The sequence below is a fragment of the Mustela erminea genome, chromosome 18 (assembly GCF_009829155.1).
Source record: "Mustela erminea isolate mMusErm1 chromosome 18, mMusErm1.Pri, whole genome shotgun sequence".
Taxonomy (NCBI): Eukaryota; Metazoa; Chordata; class Mammalia; order Carnivora; family Mustelidae; genus Mustela; species Mustela erminea.
The window spans coordinates 10,082,909-10,109,569 of record NC_045631.1 but is presented as its reverse complement, the minus strand read 5'-3'; the positions used below and the strand labels follow the sequence as shown (position 1 = coordinate 10,109,569).

At 41.0% G+C, this 26,661-nt stretch overlaps 1 protein-coding gene across 1 annotated transcript in view; it reads right to left on the bottom strand.

The window, feature by feature from the left end:
* LOC116578429 (serine/threonine-protein kinase ULK2-like) overlaps window positions 1–26,661 on the bottom strand; it is an 82,148-nt gene that overhangs the window by 39,263 nt on the left and 16,224 nt on the right. The window contains 9 exon segments of the mRNA XM_032322761.1: window positions 9,063–9,234; window positions 14,719–14,807; window positions 15,137–15,184; window positions 18,646–18,728; window positions 20,060–20,078; window positions 20,081–20,117; window positions 21,266–21,367; window positions 22,945–23,018; window positions 24,101–24,274. Coding sequence (XP_032178652.1) covers window positions 9,063–9,234; window positions 14,719–14,807; window positions 15,137–15,184; window positions 18,646–18,728; window positions 20,060–20,078; window positions 20,081–20,117; window positions 21,266–21,367; window positions 22,945–23,018; window positions 24,101–24,274 — 798 coding nt within the window.

Sequence of the window (26,661 nt, the reverse complement as noted above, 5' to 3'; positions counted from 1 at the left end):
AAATTCTGAAAGAAGTAAAAAAAAGAACACTATACTTTGAGAGAAACAAAGAACTGCATTAACTTCTCAGTAATCGCACAAGCAAGAATGAAACGAAGTATTTAAAGTGTTAAAAGAAGTAAACCACCAACTTAGAATTCTGAACCCTGCAAAATTATCTGTCAAAAGTGAAGGAAAAGTAGACTTTCTCAGACAATAAAAATTGAGGGGATTTGTTGCCAAAATAATAGCAATAGTATATTCAGTTATGTATGCTTACTGCATATGTCTTATGTATACAGGGATAGGCTTATGGATTCTTATATTCAACTAGAATGGATGGCAGCGATGATACAAGGGATGGCAGGAAGGAATTAGAATTTTGTTACTATAAGGTACTTGACACTACCATGAAGTAGTACAGTTTTATTTAAAAGTGGACCTGGAGGGCATGTGGGTGGCTCAGTCAGTTAAGCATCTGCCTTGGGCTCAGGTCATGAACCCAGGGTCCTGGGATCGAGCCCTGCATTGGGCTCCTTGCTCAGCAGAAAGCCTGCTTCTCCTTCTCCCTCTGCCTGCCATTCCCTTTGCCTGTGCGCTCGCTTGCTCTCTCTCTCTCTCTCTCTCTCTCGCTGTCAAATAAATAAATAAATAAAATCTTTAAAGATTTTAAATAAATCTTAAATAAATTTAGTGATTTATTTAAATAAATTTAAATAAATAAATAACAATCTTTAAAGATTTTATTTATTTATTTATTTGACAGCAAGAGAGAGAGATCACAAGCAGGCAGAGAGGCAGGCGGGGTGGGGGTGGGGGGCAGGCTTCCTGCTGAGCAGAGAGCCCGATGCGGGGCTCGATCCCAGGACCCTGAGATCAAGACCTGAGCAGAAGCCAGAGGCTTAACCACTGAGCAACCCAGGCGCCCCAATAAGTAAAATCTTAAAAAAAAAAAATTGGGGAGGGTATGTGCTTTGGTGAGTGCTGTGAAGTGTGTAAACCTGGCGATTCACAGACCTGTACCCCTGGGGATAAAAACATATGTTTATAAAAAATAAAAAATTAAAAAAAAATTGAAAGTGGACCTGGACTGGGGCACCTGGCTGGGTTAGTTGGTTAAGTGTCCAACTGCTGATTTTGGCTCAGGTCACCATCTCAGGTCGTGAGACTGAGCCCCTTGTTGACTCCACGCTCGGCCGGGAGTCTGCTTGAGATTCTCTCACGCCCCCTCTACCCCTCCCCACTGCCTACACATGTCCCCTCTCTAAAATAAATAAATAAAGCTTTTTAAAAATAATGAAGTGGATTTGGAATAGTTATAAATATATATTGCAAACTCTAGGGCAACCAATAAAGGAAGAAAAAAAAAGTACAACTGATATGCTAAGAAAGAAAGAAAATTAAATCATAATAAATTGTCAGGTTAAACCACAAAAGGCAGAAAAAGAGTGGAAGACAAAAACAGGAACAAAGAACAAGGACAATGAAGAGAAAATAGTAACAAATGTTAGATATTAATCCAGGTTTATCAATAACACTTCTAACGTCACCGGCCTAAATGCACCAATTAAAAGGCAGATTTCAGAGCGGATTAAAACACACAACCCAAATACATGTTGTGTATTAGAAAATTACTTTGAATATAAAGACACACAGATTAAAAGTAAACAGATGGAGAAAAACAGACCATGCTACCACTAACATGCTTACATTAATCAAAAGAAGGCAGGAATAGCTATATTAATTTCAGACAGAGCAGACATCAGTGTAAGAAAAGTTAGGAATAAAGAAGGGCCTTATGTAATGATATATTTATATTTACATAAATATAAATTCTCCAAGAAGACATAGCAATTCTTCCTTAACATTATGCATGCCCCTAACAAGGCGTCAAACTATACAAGGTGTCAAACTATACAAGGTAAAACTTACAAGTAGAAACAGGTGAAACCACTAACGTGGCTGGAGACTTCAACACCTATCCCTCAAAAATGGACAGATCCAGCAGGCAGAAAACCAGTAAGGACACAGTTGAACTCAATAACACCATTAATCACCAAGATATAATTGACATCTACAGACAGCTTCATCCAACAACAGCAGGATACACATTTTTCTCAAACTCACATGGAACATTTGCCAAGATAGACTACATTCTGGGCCATAAAACACATCCTAACAAAATTAAAAGAGGTGTTCCTGGGAGGCTCGGTCAGTTAAACGTCTGCCTTCAACTCAGAGCCGTGCATCAGGCTCACCACTCAGAAAGGAGTCTGCTTCTCCCTCTGCCCCTTTCCCTGCTTGTGCTCCTTCTCAAATAAATAAATAAGATCTTTTTTAAAACAAACAAAACAAAACAACCAAAAAAATTTTTTTAAAAGAATCGAAATCAGTTTCTGCTTGTAGACTATAACGAAATTAAACCAGAAATCAGTAACAGAAAAGTAACTGAAAAATCCCAAAATACAGGGAGACTGAAAACATACTTCTGAATAACAAATTGGCAGAAGAAGAAATCTCAAGAGAAATTTTTAAAGATTTTTAACTAAATGAATTTGAAAACACAACAATCAATAAGCTTCTAACCAGGTTAACAAAAGATGGAAAAAAAAAAACAAACAAACCAGAAAGGGGGATACAAATGACTAATACTACAAATGAAAGCAGAGACACCAGTAGGGATCTCACTGAAAAGGATAATAAAGGAATACTATGAACAACTCTATGCCTACAAATTTGACACCATAGATGAAGCAGACCAATTCTGTGAGAGACACATCTGCCAAAATTTACTCAGGAAGAAACAGGCAATTTGAATATAGGTCTTTATATATTAAAGACATTGAATCAGTAATTAATAGCCTTCTAAAACAGAAAGCATGAGGCCCAGATGAGTTCTCTGGTGAATTCTATCAAACATTAAAGGAAGAAACTATACCAAGTATCTATTTTCAATCTCTTTCTAAGGATAGAAGCAGAGAGAATATTTCCTAATTCATTCTATGAGGCCATAATTACCCTTATGCCAACACCAGAAAAAGACATTACAAGAAGACTGCAGACCAGTATTTCTCATGAACACAGATGCAAAAATCTCCAACAAAATAGTAGCAAACTGAATTCAGCAATGTATAAAAAGAATTATATGCCATGACCAAATGGGATTTATCCCAGGTATGCAAGGCTGGTTCGACATTCTAAAATTAATGTGATCTATCCCATTGATAGACAGAACATCACAGAAAAAGAATTTGACAAATCCAACCACCATTCATGATAAAATCTCACAGTAAACTAGGAATGGATGGGAACTGTCTCAACTTGATAAAGAATATCTACAAAAAGCTACCGCTAACACCATACTAAAGGGTGAGAAACTCCAAGCTTTTCCATCAAGATTGGGTAAAAATATAAGGATGTCTTCTCTCTTTCTTTTTCTTCCATTGATTTCTCTATTGGCTGTGGTTATTACAGTTTCATAATCTGAAGGAAGTCCTATTTCACTCGCCACTTCTTTTCAACACAGCTCTTGAAGTCCTTGCTAATACAATAAGTTAAAAGGAAATGAAAGGTATGCAGCTTGGAAAGGTAAACATGAAACTATTGTTCGAAGATAACATGATTACCTATGTAAAAAAAAATCCAAAAGAATTGATCAAAAAATCTCCTGGAACTAATAAGTGACTAAAGCAAGGTTGCAGAATACAAGGTTGATATTTAAAAATTAAATTGCTCTCCTATATCTCAATAATAAACAACTAAAATTTGAAATTAAAAAAGCAACACCATTTATATCAGGACCCGCCAAAATGAAATATTTAGGTATAAGTCTAACAAAAGTCATATAAGACCTGTATGAGGAAAACTACAAAACTCTGATGAATGAAATCAAAGAACACATAAATGGAAAGATACTCTATGTTTTTGGATAGGAAGACTAAATATTGTCAACATGCCAGTTCTTCCCCACTTGATCTATAGATTCACTACAATCCCAATGACAATCCCAGCAAGTCATTTTATGGATATCGACAAACTAATCTAAAGGTTAAATGGAAAGGCAAAGGACCCACAACAGCCAACAGAACACTGAAGGAGAAGGACAAGGGACTGACACTACCCAACTTCAAGACTCACTATAAAACTACAGTAATCAAGACAGTGTTATACTGGCAAAAGAATAAACAAATAGATCAATGGGACAGAATAGGGAGACCAGAAAGAGACCTTCAAAAATTTAGTCAACTAATCTTTGACAGAGGAGCAAAGACAATACAATGGAGCAAAGACAGTCTTTAAAAAATAATGCTATAATAAGTAGACATCCAGGGGTGCCTGGGTGGCTCAGTGGGTTAAAGCCTCTGCCTTCGGCTCAGGTCATGATCCCAGGGTCCTGGGATCGAGCCCCATATCGGGCTCTCTGCTCAGCAGGGAGCCTGCTTCCTCCTCTCTCTCTCTCTGCCTGCCTCTCTGCCTACTTGTAATCTCTGCCTGTCAAATATAAATAAATAATATTTAAAAAAAAAACAAAAAAAAATAAGTAGACATCCACAGAACAACAATAATAACAAAATGCATCTAGATACAGACCTTTCAAAAAAATTAACTCAAGGGGCACCTGGGTGGCTTAGTCGTTAAGCGTCTGCCTTTGGCTCAGGTCATGATCCCAGGGTCCTGGGACTAAGCCCTGCATTGGGCTCCCTGCTCCACAGGAAGCCTGCTTCTCCCTCTCCTACTTCCCCTACTTGTGTTCCCTCTCTCACTGTGTCTCTCTCTGTCAAATAAATAAATAATATCTTTAAAAAAAAAAGTTAACTCAAAATGGGCCACAGACCTAAATATAAAAGAAAAAAATAGCAAATATTGTAGAAGACAACATAACCTAGAGGACCCTGGGTATTGTGATACCAACACCAAACATGCAATCCGTGAAAGAAATTTATTTAATGTTTGAATTAATCATTAGTGATGAACTTATTGAAATTAAAATCAACTGCTCTGTGAAAGACCATATCAAGAAAATGGAATATAAGCTACAGACTGAACAAAGATATTTGCAAAAGACACATCTGATAAAGGACTGTTATCCCAAATATACAGAGAACTCTTAAAGCTCAACAAGATAACAAACAACCCAGTTGAAAAATGGGCCAAAGATCTTAACAGACACCTCACCAAAGAAGTTATACAATGGTGAATAAGCACATGAAAAATGCTGAACATCAGATGTCATCAGAGAAATGCAAATAAAAACGAGACTCGACTGCACATCTACCAGAACAGCCCATCGCAGAGCACTGACATCACCAAATGCTGGTGAGGATGTGGAGCAACAGGAACTCCACTCATTGTTGGTGGGAATGCACCAATGGTACAACCACTTGGAAGAGTTTGGTGTTTTCTTACAAAACTAAACATTCTCTTAGCATACCAGCCAGCAGTCATGCTCCTTGGTATTTATCCAAAGGAGCTGCAAACTATGTCCACACAAAAACCTGCACACAGATGTTTATAGTAGCTTTATTCTTAATTGTCAAAACTTGGAAGCAAAGTGTCCTTCAATAGGTAAATGGACAAACTGTGGTACAGAAATGTAGAGACAATAAAAAATACCGGTGGTTTCCGAGGGACAGGTGGGGAGCACAGAGGATTTTTAGGGCAGTAAAAATGCTTTGTATATTGGGGCACCTGGGTGGCTCAGTGGGTTAAAGCCTCTGCCTTCAGCTCAGGTCATGATCCCAGGGTCCTGGGATCGAGCCCCACATCAGGCTCTCTGCTCAGCAGGGAGCCTGCTTCCTCCTCTCTCTGACTGCCTCTCTGCCTACTTGTAATCTCTGTCTGTCAAATAAATAAATAAAATCTTTTTAAAAAATGCCTTGTATATTATAATAATGGATAAATGTCATTATACCTTCCCCCCAACCCACAGAATGTTCAACATCAGGAATGAATTCTAAGTAGACTATGGACTTTGGGTGACTGTGATGTGTCAATGTAGGTTTATCCTCAGCAACACATGTACTGTTCTGGTGAGTGATGCTGAGAACGGGGAGGCAAGGGATATGTGGAAACTTGTACCTTCCTCTCAGTTTTGTTATAAACCTAAAACTGCTCTAAAAAAAATAAAATCTTTGGGGCACCTGGGTGGCTTGGTCGGTTGAGTGTCCAACTCTTGATTTCAGCTTGGATCATGATCTCGGTCATGAAATCGAGCCCCATGTTGGGCTTAGTGCAAAGTCTCCTTGGGATTCCCTCTCTCTCCCTCCACTTGCTCTTACTCTCTCTAAATAAATAAAATGTTTTTAAAATATAAGCATGATGTATTTTACAATAACAAATTTTTAATAAAGAGAAGGGTGTGTGGACACCTGCCTTTGGCTCAGGTTGTGATCCCAGGGTCCCGGAATCCAGTTCTGCACTGGGCTCTTTGCTTGGGAAGGAGCCACTTCTCCCTCTGCCTGCCTCTCCCCCACTGCTTATGCTCTCACTCTCTTTTTCTCTTACAAATAAACAAAAAAATATTTTTTAAAAAAATAAAAAATATAAAATTTTAAAAAGGGGTTGGCTAACTATAACAAATGCTGTAAATACATCAAAAAGCTGAAGACTGAGAAATAACCTGAGATTTGGAAGCACAGAGACCTTGACAGGAGTGGTTTTGGAAAAAAAAATCACCAAATACAGTATTTACACAAGGGAAAAAAAAAACAAAGGTAACTAGAATAAGACAAAAGATGTGAATGTCCTTTATGTAGGAAAATAGAAATATCTATCAAAACACATTAAGGAAACCTAGATAAGTAGAGAAACGCATACTCTTTTTTTATTATTTAAATTCGAGTTAGTTCATGTATAGGGTATTACTAGTTTCAGGGGGAAAATTTAGTGGTTTGTCAGATGGCTAAAAGACCTAGTGCTCATTCTATCAAGTCCCTTCTTTAATGCCCGTCACCCAGTTACCCCACCCACCCACCCATCTCCCCTCCAGGAGCCCTCAGTTTGTTGCCTAGAGTTAAGAGTCTCTTATGGTTTGCCTCCCTCTCTGTTTTTATTTCGTTTTTCCTTCTCTTCCCCTATGATTACTATGATTTTGTGAGAAACACCTTTTCTTGATTTGGCAATTTAATATTGTAAAGATCATTAACTGTTCCTGTATAGGTCTTACAAAATCAACCAATCAAATTCACATCAAAATCGCCAAATGTTTTTTTGTAGGATTTGTCAAGCTGAAATTAGACTACATGGGGATAAAAGCGGTCAAGAGTAGCCAGGGTGATTCCAAAGAATACTAAAATGCTCTCTACCATCACCCCACCCCCGCCACACACACACACACACACACACACACACACACACACACACACAAATTTAAAAATGATTATAATACAGACAAATAGACCAACAGAATAGAACACCTTATAACAAACCCAATTCTTTATATAAACCTAACAGGACAAATCCAGTCTATCAACAGAGAAAGGACAGAATGTTCAATACTAAGATCCCTACCTTATTCCATCTACAAAAGTGAATTCCAGGGAAAGTTAAAGATTTAAAGATGAAAAAAAAAATTCTTATAAGTCACCGTTATTCCATTGGGGCAGCATGGCACAAACTACTGATTGCCTACAACTTGTCTGTACCAATATTTTATAGATCTGAAGTCGAAAATTTCTAGAGCATCCATGTGGAAGAAACTCTGATACAAGGACATCTGTTACAATATACTTTGAACAGTGAAAAGATAGAAATTATCCAGGTCAACCTCAGCAAAAAATGGAAAAACGTGTGGTTGAGTTGTATTATAAAATATAGTTATACTGTAAATTTCAGATATTAAAATGAACTGCATACGTATCTAGATATGTATCTAGGTATGTAACAGAAACATGAATAAAAAAACAAGCTATAGAAACGTTCCGTATACCATTTACTTAAAACTGTAAAAACACAAGAACACTGTACATCATTTATAGATACAGGATATGCGGAAGTATAAAAAAAATCTACAGTAAGAATTAACCTCCAGCAAGAGTGGAACAAGGAAAAGGACTTTGGCTGTACCTATACAGCATTTTTTATCCTTAAGAAAAGACATCTAAAACAACATGGCTAAACACTGACATAAATAAAATTAGAATGGGGGTGGATTTGCGTATCTGCTGTATTATTTCCTGCTTGAAATACTGCATAATTTTTAAAGTCTTAATTCCTTTTTTAAAATAGAAGAAAACCACCGTATGTTGGATTTTTACAGGGAACTCCCAGCTGTCGGAGCACCGATGGTGAACCGCCCCACCTTCTCCTGCAGCCTTGTCCCTGCGCCCCCTTCCCCAGTGGATACATCCCCAAAGCGCATGCTCTGGGGATGACGGCCTTCACACCTGGCATGATGCCTAACAGTAGCAGCTGTGCCATTGGTATCTGACAAACTACTACACAGACCTCTGGACATGAATTTCTCCAACCTGCATATGGTCAACTTGATACTATTCAATTATCGAAGGAACCCAATTTCTAGTTTTTCTGATCCCGTTCCTTTACCACCAAACCACAGTTCCTTCTTTCTTGATGGTTTTCTCTAACTTCTTTTTTGTAGGTCTTCTGGTGCCCTTTACTGCTCCTCAGAGCCCTGACCGTATTTAGTCAACTTGGATTCTGCTTCCTTTATAAAAATTCTCCCCATATATTTGTGAAACTCATTCCTGACCTCATGCCAGTCTCTTCTGAAGGGCATCCAGACTGGTTTTAAATTCCCTTGACTCTTAAGGTGGTTTTTGCAACAGAGGTCTTCCTTTAATTCTGCTGACTTTCCTATTTCTTTCTGTGTGGATACAAACAGAATTTGAGATCATTTCCTGCAAACTTCTCATCTACCTTCAGAATCCAAAGTTACTGCTTCATGGAAGATGACTGAGCAGATTTTAGAATGGTAGGTATATAGTTCTGGGAATTCACACAACTAAATAAAGTGCCCCTTTGAAAAGGTGCCCTGCACGAGAGAGCATGATATAAAGGTTAAAAATAAATGCTAGTCTAGTAAATTAAGAAATATAATGTGTACAAGTAGAAAAGATTCTCACATGAGTGGTCTGACGAGATGTTGTGTGGAACCAAAACAAAGTCATCCGTGTCACAAGAAGAGTTCTTGCTACTAGTACTGGCAGAATCTTTGGACACTTGTAGATAGTTGGGAGGACCCAATGGTGGGGAGGATAAGTTTTCTTCCTGAATATGCTGCATATCTGGAAGGGACTAAAATTAACAACATAAAATTAAAACTGGCCTAGTAATAAAATGCACGTCAGAATAGCCATTAGACTAAGGAATACTGTCTTCATAAAAGTGGGCATAAAGTTAATTCCATCTTAAAATTTTGGAAAAAAGAAATCTCTTTGGAAAATCTTTCCCTTAGAAAAGCACAGTTTAAAGTGTCTTCATATAAAGACTTCTATCATTTTTTTCCAAAAATGATACTTAAAAATATATCATACCACTTATCACGTACATGTCTCCCTCTCCTGAAATTTCTGAGGTGTGTTTTCATCATCTCAACATGCCCCATTTTGGCTCTTGGCCTAGCAAAGCAGGTACTCAAAAACTATTCACTCGATGACTAAAACACTATGTCCAGGGACTTTAGACTAACAACATCCTGCACACATTTTAAAAAGTTTTAAACCTCCAGTGAAGAAAACATTATAAACAGGAAAGCAAGAGACCACGTTATGCAAAAAAGTAAATAGATCGATAAGGATAGCTACGTTCAAGCCTAGAGATTTACGTTTGCTCACAGAAAGCAAGATCTGGAAAACCTTACAGGCTGTGGGTACATTGCTTTTGTTCTTCTTTTGTTAGGGGGAGGAGTGGGTTTGCAGGAGATAGGACAGGAAGGAAAGGAAAGCATATAAAAGGTATATAAGCAAATACACAGATGTAAGCAGTTGTATGTCCTGTGGCATTTGCCTAGTTCAGGGACTCAAGTGACACCTCTAATTAAATGTCTTGGTTACACAATGGTTTTCTGAAACAATGAACTTCCTAATTTATTATGTTAAGTCCTCTATGACCTTGTTTAACCTTCGTTTCTAGTTAAGAAAAGGAAAAATACTACACAATGCCCTTTGATCTTAAACCCATGTCCTAAACACCCAATTCACTGCTAGGGCTCCTTCGAATGTCACTGTGCAATGAAATCTGTATCAGATCTCCTATCGTGTATGTGTGTGTGTGTGTGTGTGTGTGTGTGTGTGTGTGACACACATGACATACAATCCCCTCATCACTTTTTAAAGAGACCTTGTGTGTCTAGTAATAAAGGGAAGGGACAATGGAAAGACTAACATGACCAACCGTCTACCATGGACTAGACCCCGCTGGGTGCTTTCCATGTCTTACCTAACCCCAGTCCTGTTCTGAAACCCATGTCATACATGGATACAAACAGACAGCTCAGAAGTTTAGGAAATTTGCCCAAGATCCCACAGCTAAAAAGTGCTCAAGCTGAGATGTGATTCCAAGCATCTAACTCCACAATTTCTTTCCAGTGGTTTAGGCAGGCCCTTTCTCAAGCTCTTCCATGCCTTTGTCAAACCGTCTGCAGCCACAGCATCTGAGTGGAAGGGATCTTCTCCCTGCTGGTCTCTCCACCCCGTGCTCTAAGTCCGGTCCCCTCCACCTCCTCAGAGACCTGGACCAGCTCCCTCTGCCCCTTACGGTCTCACCCTCTCCCTTTCCTCTGGTTTTCTTCCCCTCTGTGCATAAACTCATTCCATTTTCTCACACCTCAAATCCCTGCAGTCCTTTTAATCACCGTCTTCTCTCACTTCTTTACTTTTTAACGATGTCTCTCGAAATTATCAATCTTCACTGACACAAGCTCCTCACCTCCTACGTATCGCTCAACCCACCATAACCCCTTTTCTGCCTTCTCCTGTGCAGTCACACGGTCTTCACCAGGCTGGCCAGGCTTCCCCCTGCCACGTCGTGTTACCCGCACTCTGCTTCACCCGCGCTGCAGACCACTCGACGCTCAACCCCTTCGTTCAGTGAACCGGCTTCTCCTCCCACTTCTTAGTCTGTTCTGTGGGTGCCGGCTTCTCTTCCATCCCTTAAAGGAGAGGGATGGAGTGTGGAGTTCCCCAAGGTGCCACTCTGGACCCTCTACGCCTCACATTTTTTAAAAATTCTGTTCAGTTAGCCACTGCACCGTACGTAATTAGCGTCTGATGCGGTGTGCAGTGACTCACTGGTTACGTGGAACACCCAGTGCTCATCATGGCCCGCACTCCTCACATTTCTATCCGCACCGCAGCGACCACTCTCACCCTCCAAGTACCCCCTCACCTCTGCGGCCTAGATCTCTCCAGTGAGCACTGGACTAACTCACTACCTTCCTGCTCCAAAGCGTTGCTCCCCGCGCTCCCTGCCGGAGTGACCTCACCATCATCCATCCATTCGGTCTCCCGTTCAAGCAGCTCCAAGCTTGGTGAACTCTACCTTTCTCTTACCTGGCCCCCACCTTCCCTGCAGCTCAGGCCCTCGTTCTCGGAAAAAGAAAAAACAAAACAAGAAAGGTGCAACAGTCTGTGGGTTCTCCGTGCTCTAACAGAGCGACCACTCTACTCTCTATTGCTCTCAAGCCCCGGCTTCCACCCTGCGGCGGCTTACAGCACACCTCCACCTAAAAGCACTCTGATGGCTCCCACAGCCAAATCCCGTCAAGAGACAGCAGCCCCCTGCCTCTCTAGCTGCACCTGCCCCTCCGCATGCCACCAGTACTCTGTGTCCCCCAGCCTGGACTGCTCCGAGGAGCCTTGTCCACAGAACTTCCAGCGATGATGGAGACGGTCTACATCTGAGCGCACGGTGTGCTGGCGACCCACTAGCCACAGACAGCTATTGAACACTTGAAATGTGGCTAGCCTAAGTTACAAAATGTTAAATTTCACTTAATTTTAACAAACTTAAGTGGGCCGAGAGAGGCTCCAGGGTTCCTTCAGGGCGTCATGCTTCCGGAACTTCATGAATGAGAATTCTTCTGCCTATAATACCATTCTTTTACTAATCCACCTTGCTAGGTCTTTCTTCAAAAGTCAGCTCAATGCCCTCCCCTGAGCAGCCTTCCTGAGTTCTTGCTCTGATTTCATGCTCCCCATTCATGTTCCCACAGGCAATAATGAGACACACACATAAGCTTCCAACAGTGGTTGCTTTATCTACCTCGTCCCCACACAACTAAATTCAAAGCTCCTTAATGTAAGGGACCTGGTCGTTTCATTCATTAGTATCAACCAGAACCTTACACAGACGAGGTGTTTAATAAATGTTATGAAACCAAGAAACATGATCTAAACAGCATTTAACCTATAGCCACTATCGTAACTAAAAGACTGACTTGGATTTTTTTTTCCTTTCAAGATTTGTCTGGAATCAAGTAGCAGCTGGGTATTTGTGTGAGAATGTAAAAAGAGAATGTTGTATGTGCATGCCTGTGTGTATCAACCCTCCACATGAGTCTACTCCAGCCGTAGGAAGAAAGGGGAGGCATGCATAAAACCATCTTATTTTTGGCAGTTTACATTAAAAGCAAGGCCTATTAAACCATCCTATTTCTCATTATCTGGAAATTATACAGATTCTGGATTTCCTTTTACTCCTCAGCTTTCCTTTTTCCCTTTTTATTTTCATTTCAAGCTGCCTTTTTTTTTCTTTTGCCTTTTTTTTTTTTTTAAGTCGGCTCCACGCACAGTGTGGAGCCCCACATGGATCTTGAACTCACGACCCTGAGACCAAGCCCTGGGTTGAGATCAAGAGTTAGATGCTTTATGGACTGAGCCATCCAGGTGCCCAACCATTAGCTTTTAATAAAAGCCTTCTAAAAATGGTTTTCCCACCAAAGTTTCTAGCATCTAAATATGCTTCCTCTCTCCCCCTGGCATGTCCTCACCTCTCTTAGCACTCCATCTCTTGGCCAGCAGCCTGAGCCGAGCTCCGAGCGCTCTCCCCTTCAATGCTGCCCCACACAACAGAAAACCCCAACTGGCTCTCGCCAGTCAAAGCAATCTCCAAGTCAATGAACCTCCTACTGGACCCCCTCTATCTCATTCCTTGGTCATCCTACAAACAGGCTCCTCTCTTCTTGCTCTCTCCCACATCTTCTCATAATTAGATTCTTCCCTGTGGTTCCTTTCTCAAGCATCAACTTCGCTTTTCACGTCTCACACCGCATCAAATAGAGACTTCATAATAATAGCTACAATTTGTCAAGCACGCCCAAGGCTGCTGTTCATGAAGCCTACCTTACAGAGGAGGGGGCCCCGGCTCAGCGCTGGAGCTGAGCTGCTCCAGGTGAAGCATGAGCCAGCGGCCTGGCCAGTGCTGAGGCCAGATGGGCCTGACCCCAGATAAAGCCAACGGTCTCTCCATGCCAGTACACTTCCTCCGCGTTTCTCCCCAGTCACTCCAAATCCAGTGTTTTCTAATATTCCAGACTGAAGCAGGAAATCCACAACACATTTTTTCCCCTCTTAGCTTTTTAAAAAAAATTTAGGGGAATATAATGTCTTATTATCCCATCTGCTTTTTCTAACTTGGTTTAAGTCTGGAGGGTTAGGCAAAAAGGGTTTTTTTTTGTCTGTTTGCAATCGGCTTCTTCAGCATCTGCCTTAGCCATGGGCTGTTAGGTTTTCCTTGAAAACAATAGTCTAACAGCAGTTGCCACTTACTGAGTACTGTGTACCAGACATGATAGTAAAGTGCTTTTGCTCATTTACACTTAAAAGAACCTATGAAATAGGTCAATTACACTCGCTTTCCCTAGGAGCAACAGGCTCAAAGAGATTAAGTCATTGGACCTGGCTAATGCAGCAAGTACGGGGTGCAGAAGCTCCCGAGTCCCATGTTCTTAAACCTCTAAGGCGAACCCACTAATTACACAATCACTTCCTCTTATGACTGCCCCACCCTCCACCGGCAGAATTCAAGAAATTCACGTCTGCCAGGCTAATCTGGAAAACAGTCACCAGAGCTGACACAAGAGCCCTTGGAACTTCAGCTGATGGGAAAGCCTCAAGGTCACAGCCCAGAGCAAGGAGTGGGGGAAGGGTCGGAAGACGGCAGAGTGAAACCCTGGGAGCACAGAGCAGAAATTCTCCGGATCTAGAAGCAGCACTTAGGCTGGAGGAAAGAGAACCACAGAGAAAATGGCCAGGGAAGCCCAGAGGAGGGAGGCGGCTGGGGTGGAGCAAGTCCTGAAGGGCTGGGAACCGGCATTCAGGGAACTGAAGTGTGAGGAATGTGGCTCCGCGGTCACTCACCACCAGTGGAAATTCTACGTACGATAAACACCCAGACGGATGCGATGATAGCTGGAGAAAATGAAGTTACTGCCTCCCTGCCTCTGATGGGTACTCTGCAGCTGTCAGCCTTTCCAACCCACGGGGCATCAAAAGTTGTGAGTACGATACTCGCTGTTGAGAGGAAAATGGCCCGGGGGGTGACATTTCTTGCTGAAGCTTACACAGCTACAGAGGGCAGAGTGCAAATCGAGGTCCATCTGACTCAACAATAATGTTCTCTGTCCAAAGCTCAGCAGTAGCACTGGAATGGGCACGTCAGAATGTAAGTTCTAGTAAACACTGCACATCAGAAGGGAATCCACAATGTATCCCAGGCTCCCTTAGGGACAGAGGCAATAGCACTCACTCTGAAATTATAGTTAATAAAACCAAAACTTACTGGTGGAGAGGCAAAGAGACAGGATGGAGAGCTGCCACAGGAGCTCCCAGAGACGGAGCCTGCATACACGGGCACTGGAACTGGGCAGGCTGGGGGGAGAAACACAGGTGAAGAGAGATGTGCGCTGCAGAGACTTACACAGCTCGTCTAAGAGACGACATCGCTGTGCTGACCAGATTCATTTACCTACTTATTACAGCTCCTGTGGGTAAAACTAAACTTGCAGCAATTACTACAAATATTTCAACTGGGACTTGGGGAAAAAAAATGACTGGAATTCAATAAATAAAGCTCAATGAAATCTTGAGAAGCACAATCAAAAATTAATTTGTGACACAAAATACTAATTTTTCCTTTAAGTCTGTCTGCCTTCACTCTTCAAGCAAAAATGCAAAAAAAAAAAAAAAAAGGTACTCACATTTTTTCACTGGAACTTGTTCAAGAAAAGGATGGCTAAAAAATGCTTCTGTAATGAAAATGGAGAATGCATCCCTTAAGCTCAGGTTGAGTAGCAGACGGGTTAATCTTGTTGATGTATTTAACAGTGTTGAGATCATAAATAATTATTATTAACTTCTTTATGTAGCCTCCATCTCCTTCCGCTGTAGAAGCCTATGATTTTTATAAATCCTCTATAAAAATTATCAGATTATAAATCAATCTTAATTCACGAAAAATTTAAAATAATAATTGTGAGTTTTGCAAACACGCATTCCCAACGCAGCAGGCTCCACGAAAGCAGGCATGTTCGGGGACCTGCCCTGTCCTCCTGTGGGGGGCAGGGGGCTGTGAGCAGGACCCCAAAGTGTATACGGAAGCACGGCTGGGGTTAACTGTCCTAGAGGCAATCCAGGCAGCTGATTTATATAATAAATCCCATCCTTCTATCCCAGAAGAGATATTCCTGCAGCTGGTTTCACATTTTTTTAAAAATCTCTAAGTCTGATTTAATTTCTTTGGCTGTCTACCAAGGATAAAACCTACATAATAAGTCTGCTAATTAAAGGTAAATAAGTCAGGAGGACATGGCCGTTCATTATTTTACTTTACCTTCCTGTGTGTTTAAAATATTTCATTAATTCTTTAAAAACCCATAAAGCTAATCTCCTGTCCCAGACCTGTATGCTAGTAAATCTCACAGAGCAGGCAAGGAGGGCGGCGTGACACCAGCATGGGATTTAAATGAGGAGGTACAAGATCAGGAAAAGCTTAACTCAGGGTCAGGCTAGCGTATCTTCCACTCTGAAGGGCCCTGGGGGTCTTACTGAAATAAATCACCAAAAGCCACTCAGTGTAAATATCAGTTGCAAGACTTGCTAAGGAATAGAAATGTGGAGGGTTTTGAAAAAAAATATATTTTCTACCAGAGATAATTTTTGGAACAAAAATTACTATACATATACATAAATTCTGGTTTGACATATAAGATTTTTAATGCTAATTTTTACAATGAACATCATAGGGATGAAACAGAAAAGAACTGAATGTAAATGCTCTGAAACCACATCCCAAATCCATTGCTATGGCAGGGAAAATATACAAATACTTAATATATAATCTAGTATTTTAAAACTATTATTGATGAGTCTATTGTTTCAGTATTGACCCCTATTTCTCATGGTTACAGAGCAACTCTCAATTTAATTTCTCCCCCTGAAAGATAAAAATATTTACCAAGTCCATTTGCTGAAATTTAGTTCCAACTTTACAAAACTTTAAGAAAATACATGTTCAGACTATTCACCTTGTCCCCTATATGGAAACTTCCAGAGCTATTGTCTACTGAGGACATTTGCTAGGACAACAAACTGAGTGCTTCACATACCAGTTTATTTAATCCTCACAAACTTAACACACAGGATTATCTTCCTTTTACAGACAAGGATAAAGTGCATAAAGGCCATGTATCTTCTCCAACGTCAAAGCCAGCAAGCTGAGGGATGAGAATTCAAACCCTGGTCTGTCTTATCCAGGAACCTATATGGACTTCCATAACACACATGAAGAGACCAAAACTCTGGACTAAGGTTTTGCAAATCTCTATTAATATTACAACTAATTACTACAGGAAAAATCAAACACTTTTTTATTTCTTTCTAAAAATGTCAAGATCAAGGTTAATTTAAAAAGCATTTTCACTGAACATGTCTTATGGCTTTTCTGGTCTGACATTTAAGTCATGCTGTTTTTACATATGACTGCTACGAGTAAGATCGAAAAGAACAATCTTTTACATGAGATTGATAAAAACAAGTTAACAAACTGCCCCCAAAGAGGAGCTGAGACCCAGACAATTTCAGGGGAAAATGTTCTTTCAAAGCCTTCCAAGACTGGACAATCCCTATAGTATTAAGCATTCCTAGACCGTGTAAAGTTAAAATACTTAGAAATTTTTAGCTTTAGGGGCGCCTGGGTGGCTCAGTGGATTAAAGCCTCTGCCTTTGTCTCAGGTCATGATCCCAGGGTCCTGGGTTTGAGCCCCACATCGGGCTCTCTACTCAGCGGGGAGCCTGCTTCCCCCTCTCTCTCTGTCTGCCCCTCTGCCTACTTGTGATCTCTCTCTGTCAAATAAATAAAATCTTTAAAGAAAAAAAAAAGAAATGTTTAGCTTTAAATGATTATATTATAAAAAGAAGAAAGGCTCAATATCAGTGATACGGCTTTCGCCTTCAGAATGTAAAAATCTGAACTCAGGCCTTGCGGAGCACCCAGAGCCCATTCTCCCACAGCCCTCACACTGCCGTGAAAACCAAACTGCCACGGAGCGGCCCCTGCCTGTCTCCTGAAACCTCATCTTCAAGGCCAGGGACTTTCCACCAGGATTCTGGAGTGTTTCTCCTCCTTTGCCTCCTCCCAGATCTCCGAAATACATCCCCAGCCTAGACCTCTCCTCTGGACTCCAAATGCCCTTTGGGCATCTGCATCCCTCCGTTAAATGTGTGTCTTCAGTTTAACAGATCCAAGCTGAACCCCTGATTTGCCCCAGAGCCTACTCTGGCCACAGAGCCTCAAGCATGTCTGTAACAAACAACTCGATTCCTTCACGCACCCAGGCCAGACACCCTGGAGGCATCTTTGAGTCTTCTCTCTCTCACACCCCACATCCAATTCATCTGTAAATACTATGGTCTCTACCTCCAAAAACATGCAGAATTCAAGGGACTCCCGACCACTTCCATGGCTGTCATTCCAGCCTGAGTCCCTTCCTCTCTCACTGGGGTAACTGCTGTAGTCCCCAGATTGGTCCCCGGGCTCCTGTCCTCACCACCCCGCTCCACAGTCTGTTGGCAACAAGCAACCAGAATGATCCTTTCTAAAACATGGGTCAGATCCTATTACTCCTGAGCTCACACTCTCCCCTACACATTTTGAGCAAAAGCCCACGTCTTTAACTGGTCTTCTAACTGTTCCTCCAGCTGACACGGCACTCCCAGCCCTGGGCATTTGTACCGGCTGTTCATTCCACCTGGCGAGCTCTTCCCACAGACAAGCACACCGCCCACTGTCTCACTATCCCTTGTCCATCAATCAAGTCTTTATTCAAAGACCACTTCCTCAGAAGGGGCTTCATGGAATTTAAACTTTCAATCCCTCCCCCATGGGCATTTCCCTTCCCTTGTCTTTCCCAGAGCACTTATCACCTTCTTTATGGTGCGTTGACTTTACCCTTTGTTTGCCTCTCCTGCACGAGAATATGTGCTATGTGATGACAGGGATTTTCTTCATTAACTCTACCCCCTGTATCTAGAACATAGCGAGCACTCAATAAATATTTACAAAATAAGGGAAGAAAAAAGATGAAGAGAAAGAAAGAAACTGACTTGAATTTTCTCCTGAAAACTCTATAGTATCTTTTTAAAAATAACTTTTTGGGGGATACACAGAAATCAAATTAGAACGCACACAGAATTTGAAAATATTACTTACCAAAGTCCATTCTATCTTTCTGGTTTCTCTGAAGCAAACCCAAGAGGAGATTAGCCAAGTAAGGTGATGTTTCTCTGGGAATACTGGGGGAAAGGAAGAAAAAGACTCTTAAGTGGTGAGTTTATACAGGTTAAACACACGACTTTCGCCTTCACGATGGTAAGTGAAAATGTATATGTAGATTCACAAACACACCTTAAACCAAGAAGAGCATGGTAAAGCCTCATTCCTTCCAGAAGAAAAACAAAACAAAATACTAAGCAACTGCCTTTGAGAAAGGGCATCAATTCGGGAGGTTCCTGCATTGTGTTTATTGATATTATCTGAGTATGTGCAGGCATAAAGCACTTCAGAAGCACAATCAGCCTGGCACTCATATTTGCCAGAACTCTCTATTAGAAGAAGAGCCACCTCCCATTGTCTGGAAAATGGCACAGCTCCAATTCGAGTGAGAAATAATACAGCTTCCTAAAATCCACTAAGAAAAAGACAAACCAATAGAAAAATGAGTAATAGGACCATGCAATTCACAGAATAAAAACTGCAAAAGGACATGAGACAAATGAAAAAGCACCAACTTTACTAGTAAAGGAAACAATGCAAATTAAAGAGCCAATTGGTCCCCTTCTGTTTGTGAGGCACCTGCTGTGATAACATCCCGTGTTGGTGAAACCCTGGGGAAACAAGCACTCTGTGGCGGTGCTGCATTAGCTAATTGGGAGAGCATCCCTTGTGGTCTCCTAATTCCATGTCCAGGAGTCTATCCTAAAGAAATACACAGGACTGTACACCAACACACACACACACACACACACACACACACACTTCACTCAACACTGTTTGGAGTAACCAAAAAATGAAAACAAGGATCTGATTTAGCAAAATATGAAACATTTAGCCATGAAACTCTATGAACCATTTAAAAGAATGAAGTAGTTCTCTATATCCTGACGCTAACTGGTGTCTATGATACACTGTACAGTAAAAAAAAGTTGCAGAACAATTTGCCAAGTATGATGTAATTTGTACAAAACATGTACGTGTACATATCTACAGGAGGTACAGAGCCAGCCCATGTCATCCTGGAGAGCAGGGAAGACCGAGGGAGGGACTGACTGCCTAGTTCACACACATCTGTTCTGTTTGTGTCTCCCTTCCCCCCAAGAACATGTAAAACTTCTGTGTGTGTGTTTTTTTCCCTTTTAAATATACTTTACATTTTAAAAAAGAAAAAAAAAATGGCCAGCACTATCCAGGCACCTGTGATGCACCAGTAATTTTCAGATTTCTGGTTAAAATGAATGTTCTCCCATTACTGTCAACTGAAGAAAGATTCAAGACTGGAAACCGGTAACACGAGTTCAAATAATGCTGCATTCACAGACAGTAAAACCCAGCATAACCAAATACGTACCTAGGCATTAGGCTCCTGCTTTTTCATAAAACATCCTGAGGTCTTGAGGACTATTGGCCTGTTTAAAAACAAACAAACAAAAACAACAAGGTTTTATTCCCTAGACGATGGGGGCAGAAAGTTCAAATCATGAGATCCATGCTCAAATGCTGGCTATAAAGCACATATTCTGAACCTGAAAGTCCTGGGCTGCAGAAGGGGCCACAGATGGGCACCAGGAACTTAAAAACCTCTGGAACTTTGTGCGAATTCTGCCTATCTGGACTTAGGGTATCTTTGCCGAGGTCAGTCTCCCAGAGGAGTCCGAAACTTAGGAAGAGTTCAGAACAACTACTCTGGAGGTCACCCTGCCAGCCTAACACCTACATTTTTATTGTGTACAATCAGGGTATATTTTCTCTTAGGACTGCCAAGGGCACAAGGAAGGGAAAGAAACCAACAGCTGCCTCTCAGTCCCTCCTCGACAGCAGATGCCGCCCTCCCACACAGTAAGAGCTGCAGGATTAGTGGCGCCCCCCTCCACCTGCCCCTCCTGCTGCCCCTCTGTCCCCAACGGGGCTGAGAGGGTAAGTGTCTAAACCAGGCGGGGCACTGATTTTACATCCTTTTTTACTCTGTTTACTCTGTTCCAGTTTTCAGGTTCAGAAAAACCTCTCTGTAACTGGGCAGTAGGAACTCATCACGATTCGTTCTGGAGGGCCTCTTTCTGACAGGATGTGAGCGGAGTGGAGAAGAGGGGAGAATAACCCCAAATAATGTCCACCAAAACTAAACCATCAGCCTTCTCTCACCCAGCAGTGCCAGGACCAGGAAGCTGGAGGCGGTCCCGCTCATCTTCCGAGACCAGGCCTTGCCCTCATGTGGAGTGCAGGGCCTCCCACACCCAGGTAAGCAGGAAGCATGGAACATCACTGTTCACACCACTTCCCACCAGGGTGTCAGTCCTGTCCCTGGCTAGTTGTCACCAGCCTGGGAAACATAAAGCGAGCTTTATGTCCAGGCCAACGACAAAGGGAGGGCAGATAAAAAAAGGAAAAGCAAAAGATGTTCTGGCTCACTATAGCAGTTTCTGCCTGTAACAAAATCAAAACAAGTCACAAGGGAACCAAAAGCACCGTTTTCAAAGTGTTCCCTGTTTTCTTAAGTCAAAGGCAACTGCAAAATGAGAAGATCCCAAAACTGAGCACAGATATAAAGTCAGGCTACCTGAAAAGGTGGTTTTCCAACTAGGCATTGATATATCACTGTTCCTATGCTCCACAGGTCTGCCTTAGCATCATAATGTTGAGACATAATAACTTCAGGAGCCTGGGGATAAAATCATACCAGACACATGCATGATGTTATTTATCTTACTAATATTGATAAATTAACTGGTAAAGTTCACGCTCCTAACAAATGCTAAAATGAGATCGCACTATGACACTTCCCTAATCAGGTGATCCTGCTGTGAGCTTAAACCACATTCGTACACTGGGATTTACTGGTAAACTCAAAAACAACACTGCATGAAAAGAAGCAATGTATAGAAACGAACATTTCTATGTATTACTATGGGACAGCAATGCAGTTAGAGTATTAAGGTTATAATAAAAATACACACCAGCTACAACACAGAGGTGACTTCTGGGGTAGAAGAGTGGGATGTGGGAAGAGGGAAAGATTTAAAGGACTTGGGCTGTTGCTGAAATATTTTACTTCTTTCTTGGGGGAAAAAAAAAGATCAAGGTACATATGGCAAAATGTTACCTTTGTTAAAAATGGACAACAAGTACACAAGTGTTTGCTGTATTACTCCCTGTTTTTCCGCTCATTTGAAAGCTTTTAAAATAATACACAAACTATGATGAAAATACAGTAAGGACTGTCTTAAAAGCAAAGGCATTTGTCTTCTCTGCTGCTCTGTTACAGCTCTCTTCCCACCTCTTACTGGATGCTGCTGCTTTAAAATGCCAGTAATCTGGACAAACATTAAACAGAAATGTCAAACACACTCAAAGCCAGGGAAATTTATTTTCCATTTGTACCATTTTTAGCTGTCATCCCTGGTAAGCTTCTCACTGACTTAGATCAGAGGAAATCCTTACTGACCATAAGCCCATTTACACTTAGAACTGAGACAGGTACATGCATTTACTTGGCAGAATTCTGAAGCTCCAGAATTAAGCTACTTTCAGGCCTGATGCTTCCCACTGGTCCGGAACTTTCATAGCCTTCCCTTTTCAGACATGACAACATCCGTACGGAAGGATGAAGATGGAACTACAATTTTTCAGCTTTACTTCTAACACTAACTGAAAAATCTTCTATGACCCAGAGATCTTGTCAAGAGAAACAACATGAAAAGATGAGCATGTTCACCCTGAAGATGAGGAAATGCCCAAGAGGGTTTTGTTGTTGTTGTTGTTTTCTCTAATATCATACACCAAGTACAGCATGACCACGCTTCGTGAATCTGTATTTTCAATTTACTCGAACAAGGAATTTTTTACCACTCATAATTAGTTTTTTTAAAAACTTAAGCTAAAAGAACTCCATGCTGGGTGTTGGAGCCTACTTAAAAAAAAAAAAAATCAGCTAATGGGTAAAAGTGACCTTTATAGTCCACTATTTTAAAGCAAAAGATGACGTAAAGCATTACCAGTAATACAATCACTGTTAGTAATACAACAGTTTAGGCTACACATAAAATCACACCTGAACTAGAAACGAACATCATACTTAAAATCCCAGTGCTAATGGCACCATACACAGGCAAGGACAAAAAAAACCTCACTCACATTCACAGACCTGTACTCCTGGGGATAAAAATACATTATATGTTTATAAAAAATTAAAAAATTAAACTAAATTAAATTAAATTAAAAAAAAAAACCCTCACTCACCATGTACATTGGGGACCCACACAGTGTTGCAGCCATCATGTTACTCTGCAGGTAACGGGCAAACCCAGAATCCGCTAGTCCACAAAATAAAAGGGAGAAAAACAAAACATATCTTTACTCACACTTCACATAGATCATACCTTCAAGACACAAGAGGGCACAAAGGAACTGTGAGAAATTTGTCGCTTATTGGGTAAGCCTGCCTGCCAAGGAAGAAAATTTCGACCTCAGTTTCAACAAGCTAAGAACGGGAAGTGATCACCAACTGTACAAGTCCCTGCTCTGCCGGTTTCGTACTCAGGGAGCGAGCACCAAGCTTTGTGAGAGAAAACCCTAATTGTAATAGACAATTCATTAATACTGCTCTAAGTATCAGTGCCAGGTGGAGAATTAGAACTTCTTTTTTTCCCTTCTCCAGATCCAGGTGTAAAATACATAAAATCAGAAACTTCCTTTTTTTAAAGATTTTATTTGAGAGAGAGAGAGAAAGAAAGAGAGAGAGAGAGAGAGAGAGTGAGCTGGGAGAGGGGCAAAGGGAGAGGGAGAAGCAGACTCCCGGCTGAGCAGGAAACCCAGCGTAGGGCTCCATCCTTGGACCCCAGGATCATGACCAGAGCCAAGGGCAGACACCCAACCAACTGAGCCACCCAAGTACCTCCAGAAATTTCTTTCCATAATGGTTAAAAAAAAAAATTCTAAGCACACAAAGAAAAGCTTAAAAAATACCTAGGATTACAAATTGCTTCAAATAATTGTAAGAAAGAAAGAAAGGAAGGAAGGAAGGAAGAAAGAAAGGAAGGTTGATCTAAATGGTCTCTTAGATCCCTTGTGTTACAATTCCATGAGCTGTGAAGAGCCCGGTTTCTTCAACTGCATCTACGACGACCATACATCAGCTTCCTTCTGATGAGAAGCAGAACAGCGTTTAGTGCTGGGAGGTGCTTGGAGTTCCTAACATGGGCCCCTCAATTCTGAGACTAGGGGTAGGCTGCCAGTAATGTACAGGGTTCCCATATCCAAATGCACCTTGCTGAACTCAATTAAAATTTCAAATCTGCATCAACAAAACCCATCATTCCAACAAAGTTGAGCTAAAATTTTCTAAAACTACAGTCTCAAGGCTGTCCTTTGCATCAAACACTACATGGCCGTTTACCTATTTTGATGCGAATACCACTGATGGTGGATTTTCTGCGATTCGCATATGACAGCAAGATGTTCTGGGGTTTGAGATCCCTGTGGATTATTCCTTTGCTGTGCAGAATCCGCATGGCAGCTGCGATCTGATGCAGAAACACCCTAATAGTATCTTCACTGAGAGTTCCTTTAGCTGGTAGAAAAGGAATCGCATAAATATTTAAGCACACAAAATCAAATACCATCTGCATCTCCCATCAACAGAATCAAGTTAAGAACAGAGAGGGAATGAGGAACCGGGAGTCACATTTTTTTTTCCGTTTTACTCTAATAATTTAAGTCTATGAAAAGAGAGCAGACACCTCAAACGTTTCACTTGATCTGCTGTAAAGAGAACTGCTATAATTTGCATCTCTTGTTTTCGCTGGTGTTTTTCTTTCCCCTGTTTTTTTACCAGTGAAGGTGCCCACGTGACTCTAAGCACAACAGGTACCCTGCAAATGGGAGGCGCCCCGGCAAACTAAAATAGAAGTGCCCCCTTGTCATCAGCCAACAGTCTGGGATAAACGTCCAGATTTCATTCCGGGCATTATGTGAGCACAAATTAAATGCAGGTGGGGTCAATGAATGGAGACTGGGACCTTTTTCCACCACTCGTAGCTGTGAGGGGTCTGCGCTCGCACAGGGCTCTCCCTCGTCTTTCCTGCCGCAACACTCCTGTCCCACCACAGTATCTCTCATCACTAGGCACTTTTAAGAAGGAGCACTTCTACTTGTTTTCAGTACCTTAGAGAGACAGTATGGATGTTACTGGAGGGTAGCCATAAGACGGTGGCCACTCCAGTGTGTCTGTGTGTATGCTGGGGCATACGTAATGTTAACAGCTTGATCGGGAGTCAGGCTGCCTCTCTCCAAATCCCAGCTCCTCCACCTCCTCACTGCATGACCCCGGATGATGAACCCTCCGGGGCCTACTTCCCCATCAAGAAAAGCTGGAAACAGACTAACCCATGGTGGTGTTGTAAAAGTCCAACAACATAGCACCTTTAGTAATGAAGATTTTAGAAAAAGCCTGGCACAGAGTAACTATTCAAATATAGTCAGTACACAAAGATAAGCTTTTTATTACAATGAATCTAAAAGTCACAAGTGTGATTCCTTGAATCTACATTAGGGATTTAATATCCATGACCCTCCCTACTAAATCATTTGTGAACATACTTCTGTATGTGAACATACAACTCTAGAATATGATCTACATAAACTTTCCATATGCAATTAAGAAGATAAAAATAATGTTATTCTTGGAACAAGTGAAATATTAGTTTTAAGATCATTTTAGACATAATATAATGACATTTTATGTCCTGAACATCTTCAAATAAGGTAAGTCCCCATGGTTTATAAATAGTTTTTTCTGTTTTACTTTTTTTTTTTTTAATCCTTTGGGGCTCTTTTCTTGATGTTCATTGAAAACAAAAAGAAATTATAAATACACTAAAACATATAAAAAGTGGTATCTTCCATATGCCATCCCTTGGAAATAAGCACTGCTAAAAATATGGAGCGTATTCTTCCAGATCTTAGTGGGTGGGTCAAACCAATGATTAGATCTTTATTTTTGTAATGTTTTACTTGTTACTTTGCAAAAATTAGAATGAACAATTTTACATTTCATTCATTTACATTTTCATTCTAGGGCTACTTTAAATGACTGCAGCTGCTCGACCTTGAATTTTTGCCTCATTACATACAATTGAGTATACTTAAAATTTATTTGCTTCAGAGTCCAAATTCTAGCACTGTTCTTGGTGGGGGGGTGGTGATGAGTGATCCAGTCTAAGCTGTTTTTGTACACAAACTATAGTAAACATTCACATAGTTCTATGAACATGGAATGCATACTTCTCAACACAACCCTATAAACTGAATTTCCCATAAAATTTAAGTATTTCAAAGGCATGGCCAACATCAAAACTGTTCCAAATAAATAAATTCTTGAGCAAGTTAGCCCCGAGGGAGGAGACTCAGCACAGCTGCCACACTCAATGAATCCTGCCAGAATGCATGTTAAAGTACGACTTGTTAATTAATTTAAAATGTTTTTCACTTACAATCCATAGAATCTGCTTTCTGTCTTTTGAAAATGTGAATGGCATTTTACTTATCAAAGCAAATTTTCTAGTAGCCACATTTTAAAAACTAAAAATAAACGGGTTTACATAACATATATTTAATCTAATACACCCAAAACAATTTCACTTGTAATCAACATAAAATCCTCAGAGAGATATCATTGCTTTCTTCCTTGAAATGTTCAAAATCAAATACATTCACATTTGCATGTTGTCTTCGGACTAGCCCACACTTTAGGAGCTCCGTAGCCCCATGACATTGGTAGCTGTCTTACTGGGTGGTTTAACTCTGGAAAATTCCTTGAGGTCTGGATTTCTTTTCTATGTCTTTACAAGTGTTTTCAAACAATAAGGGATTCCTTTAAGGACTGTGGCAGAGAGGGACCAGGGAGCGGTTCAAGGACTTGAGCAAAACCACAGCAGTCAAGCGCTGTGAAGGGGGCCC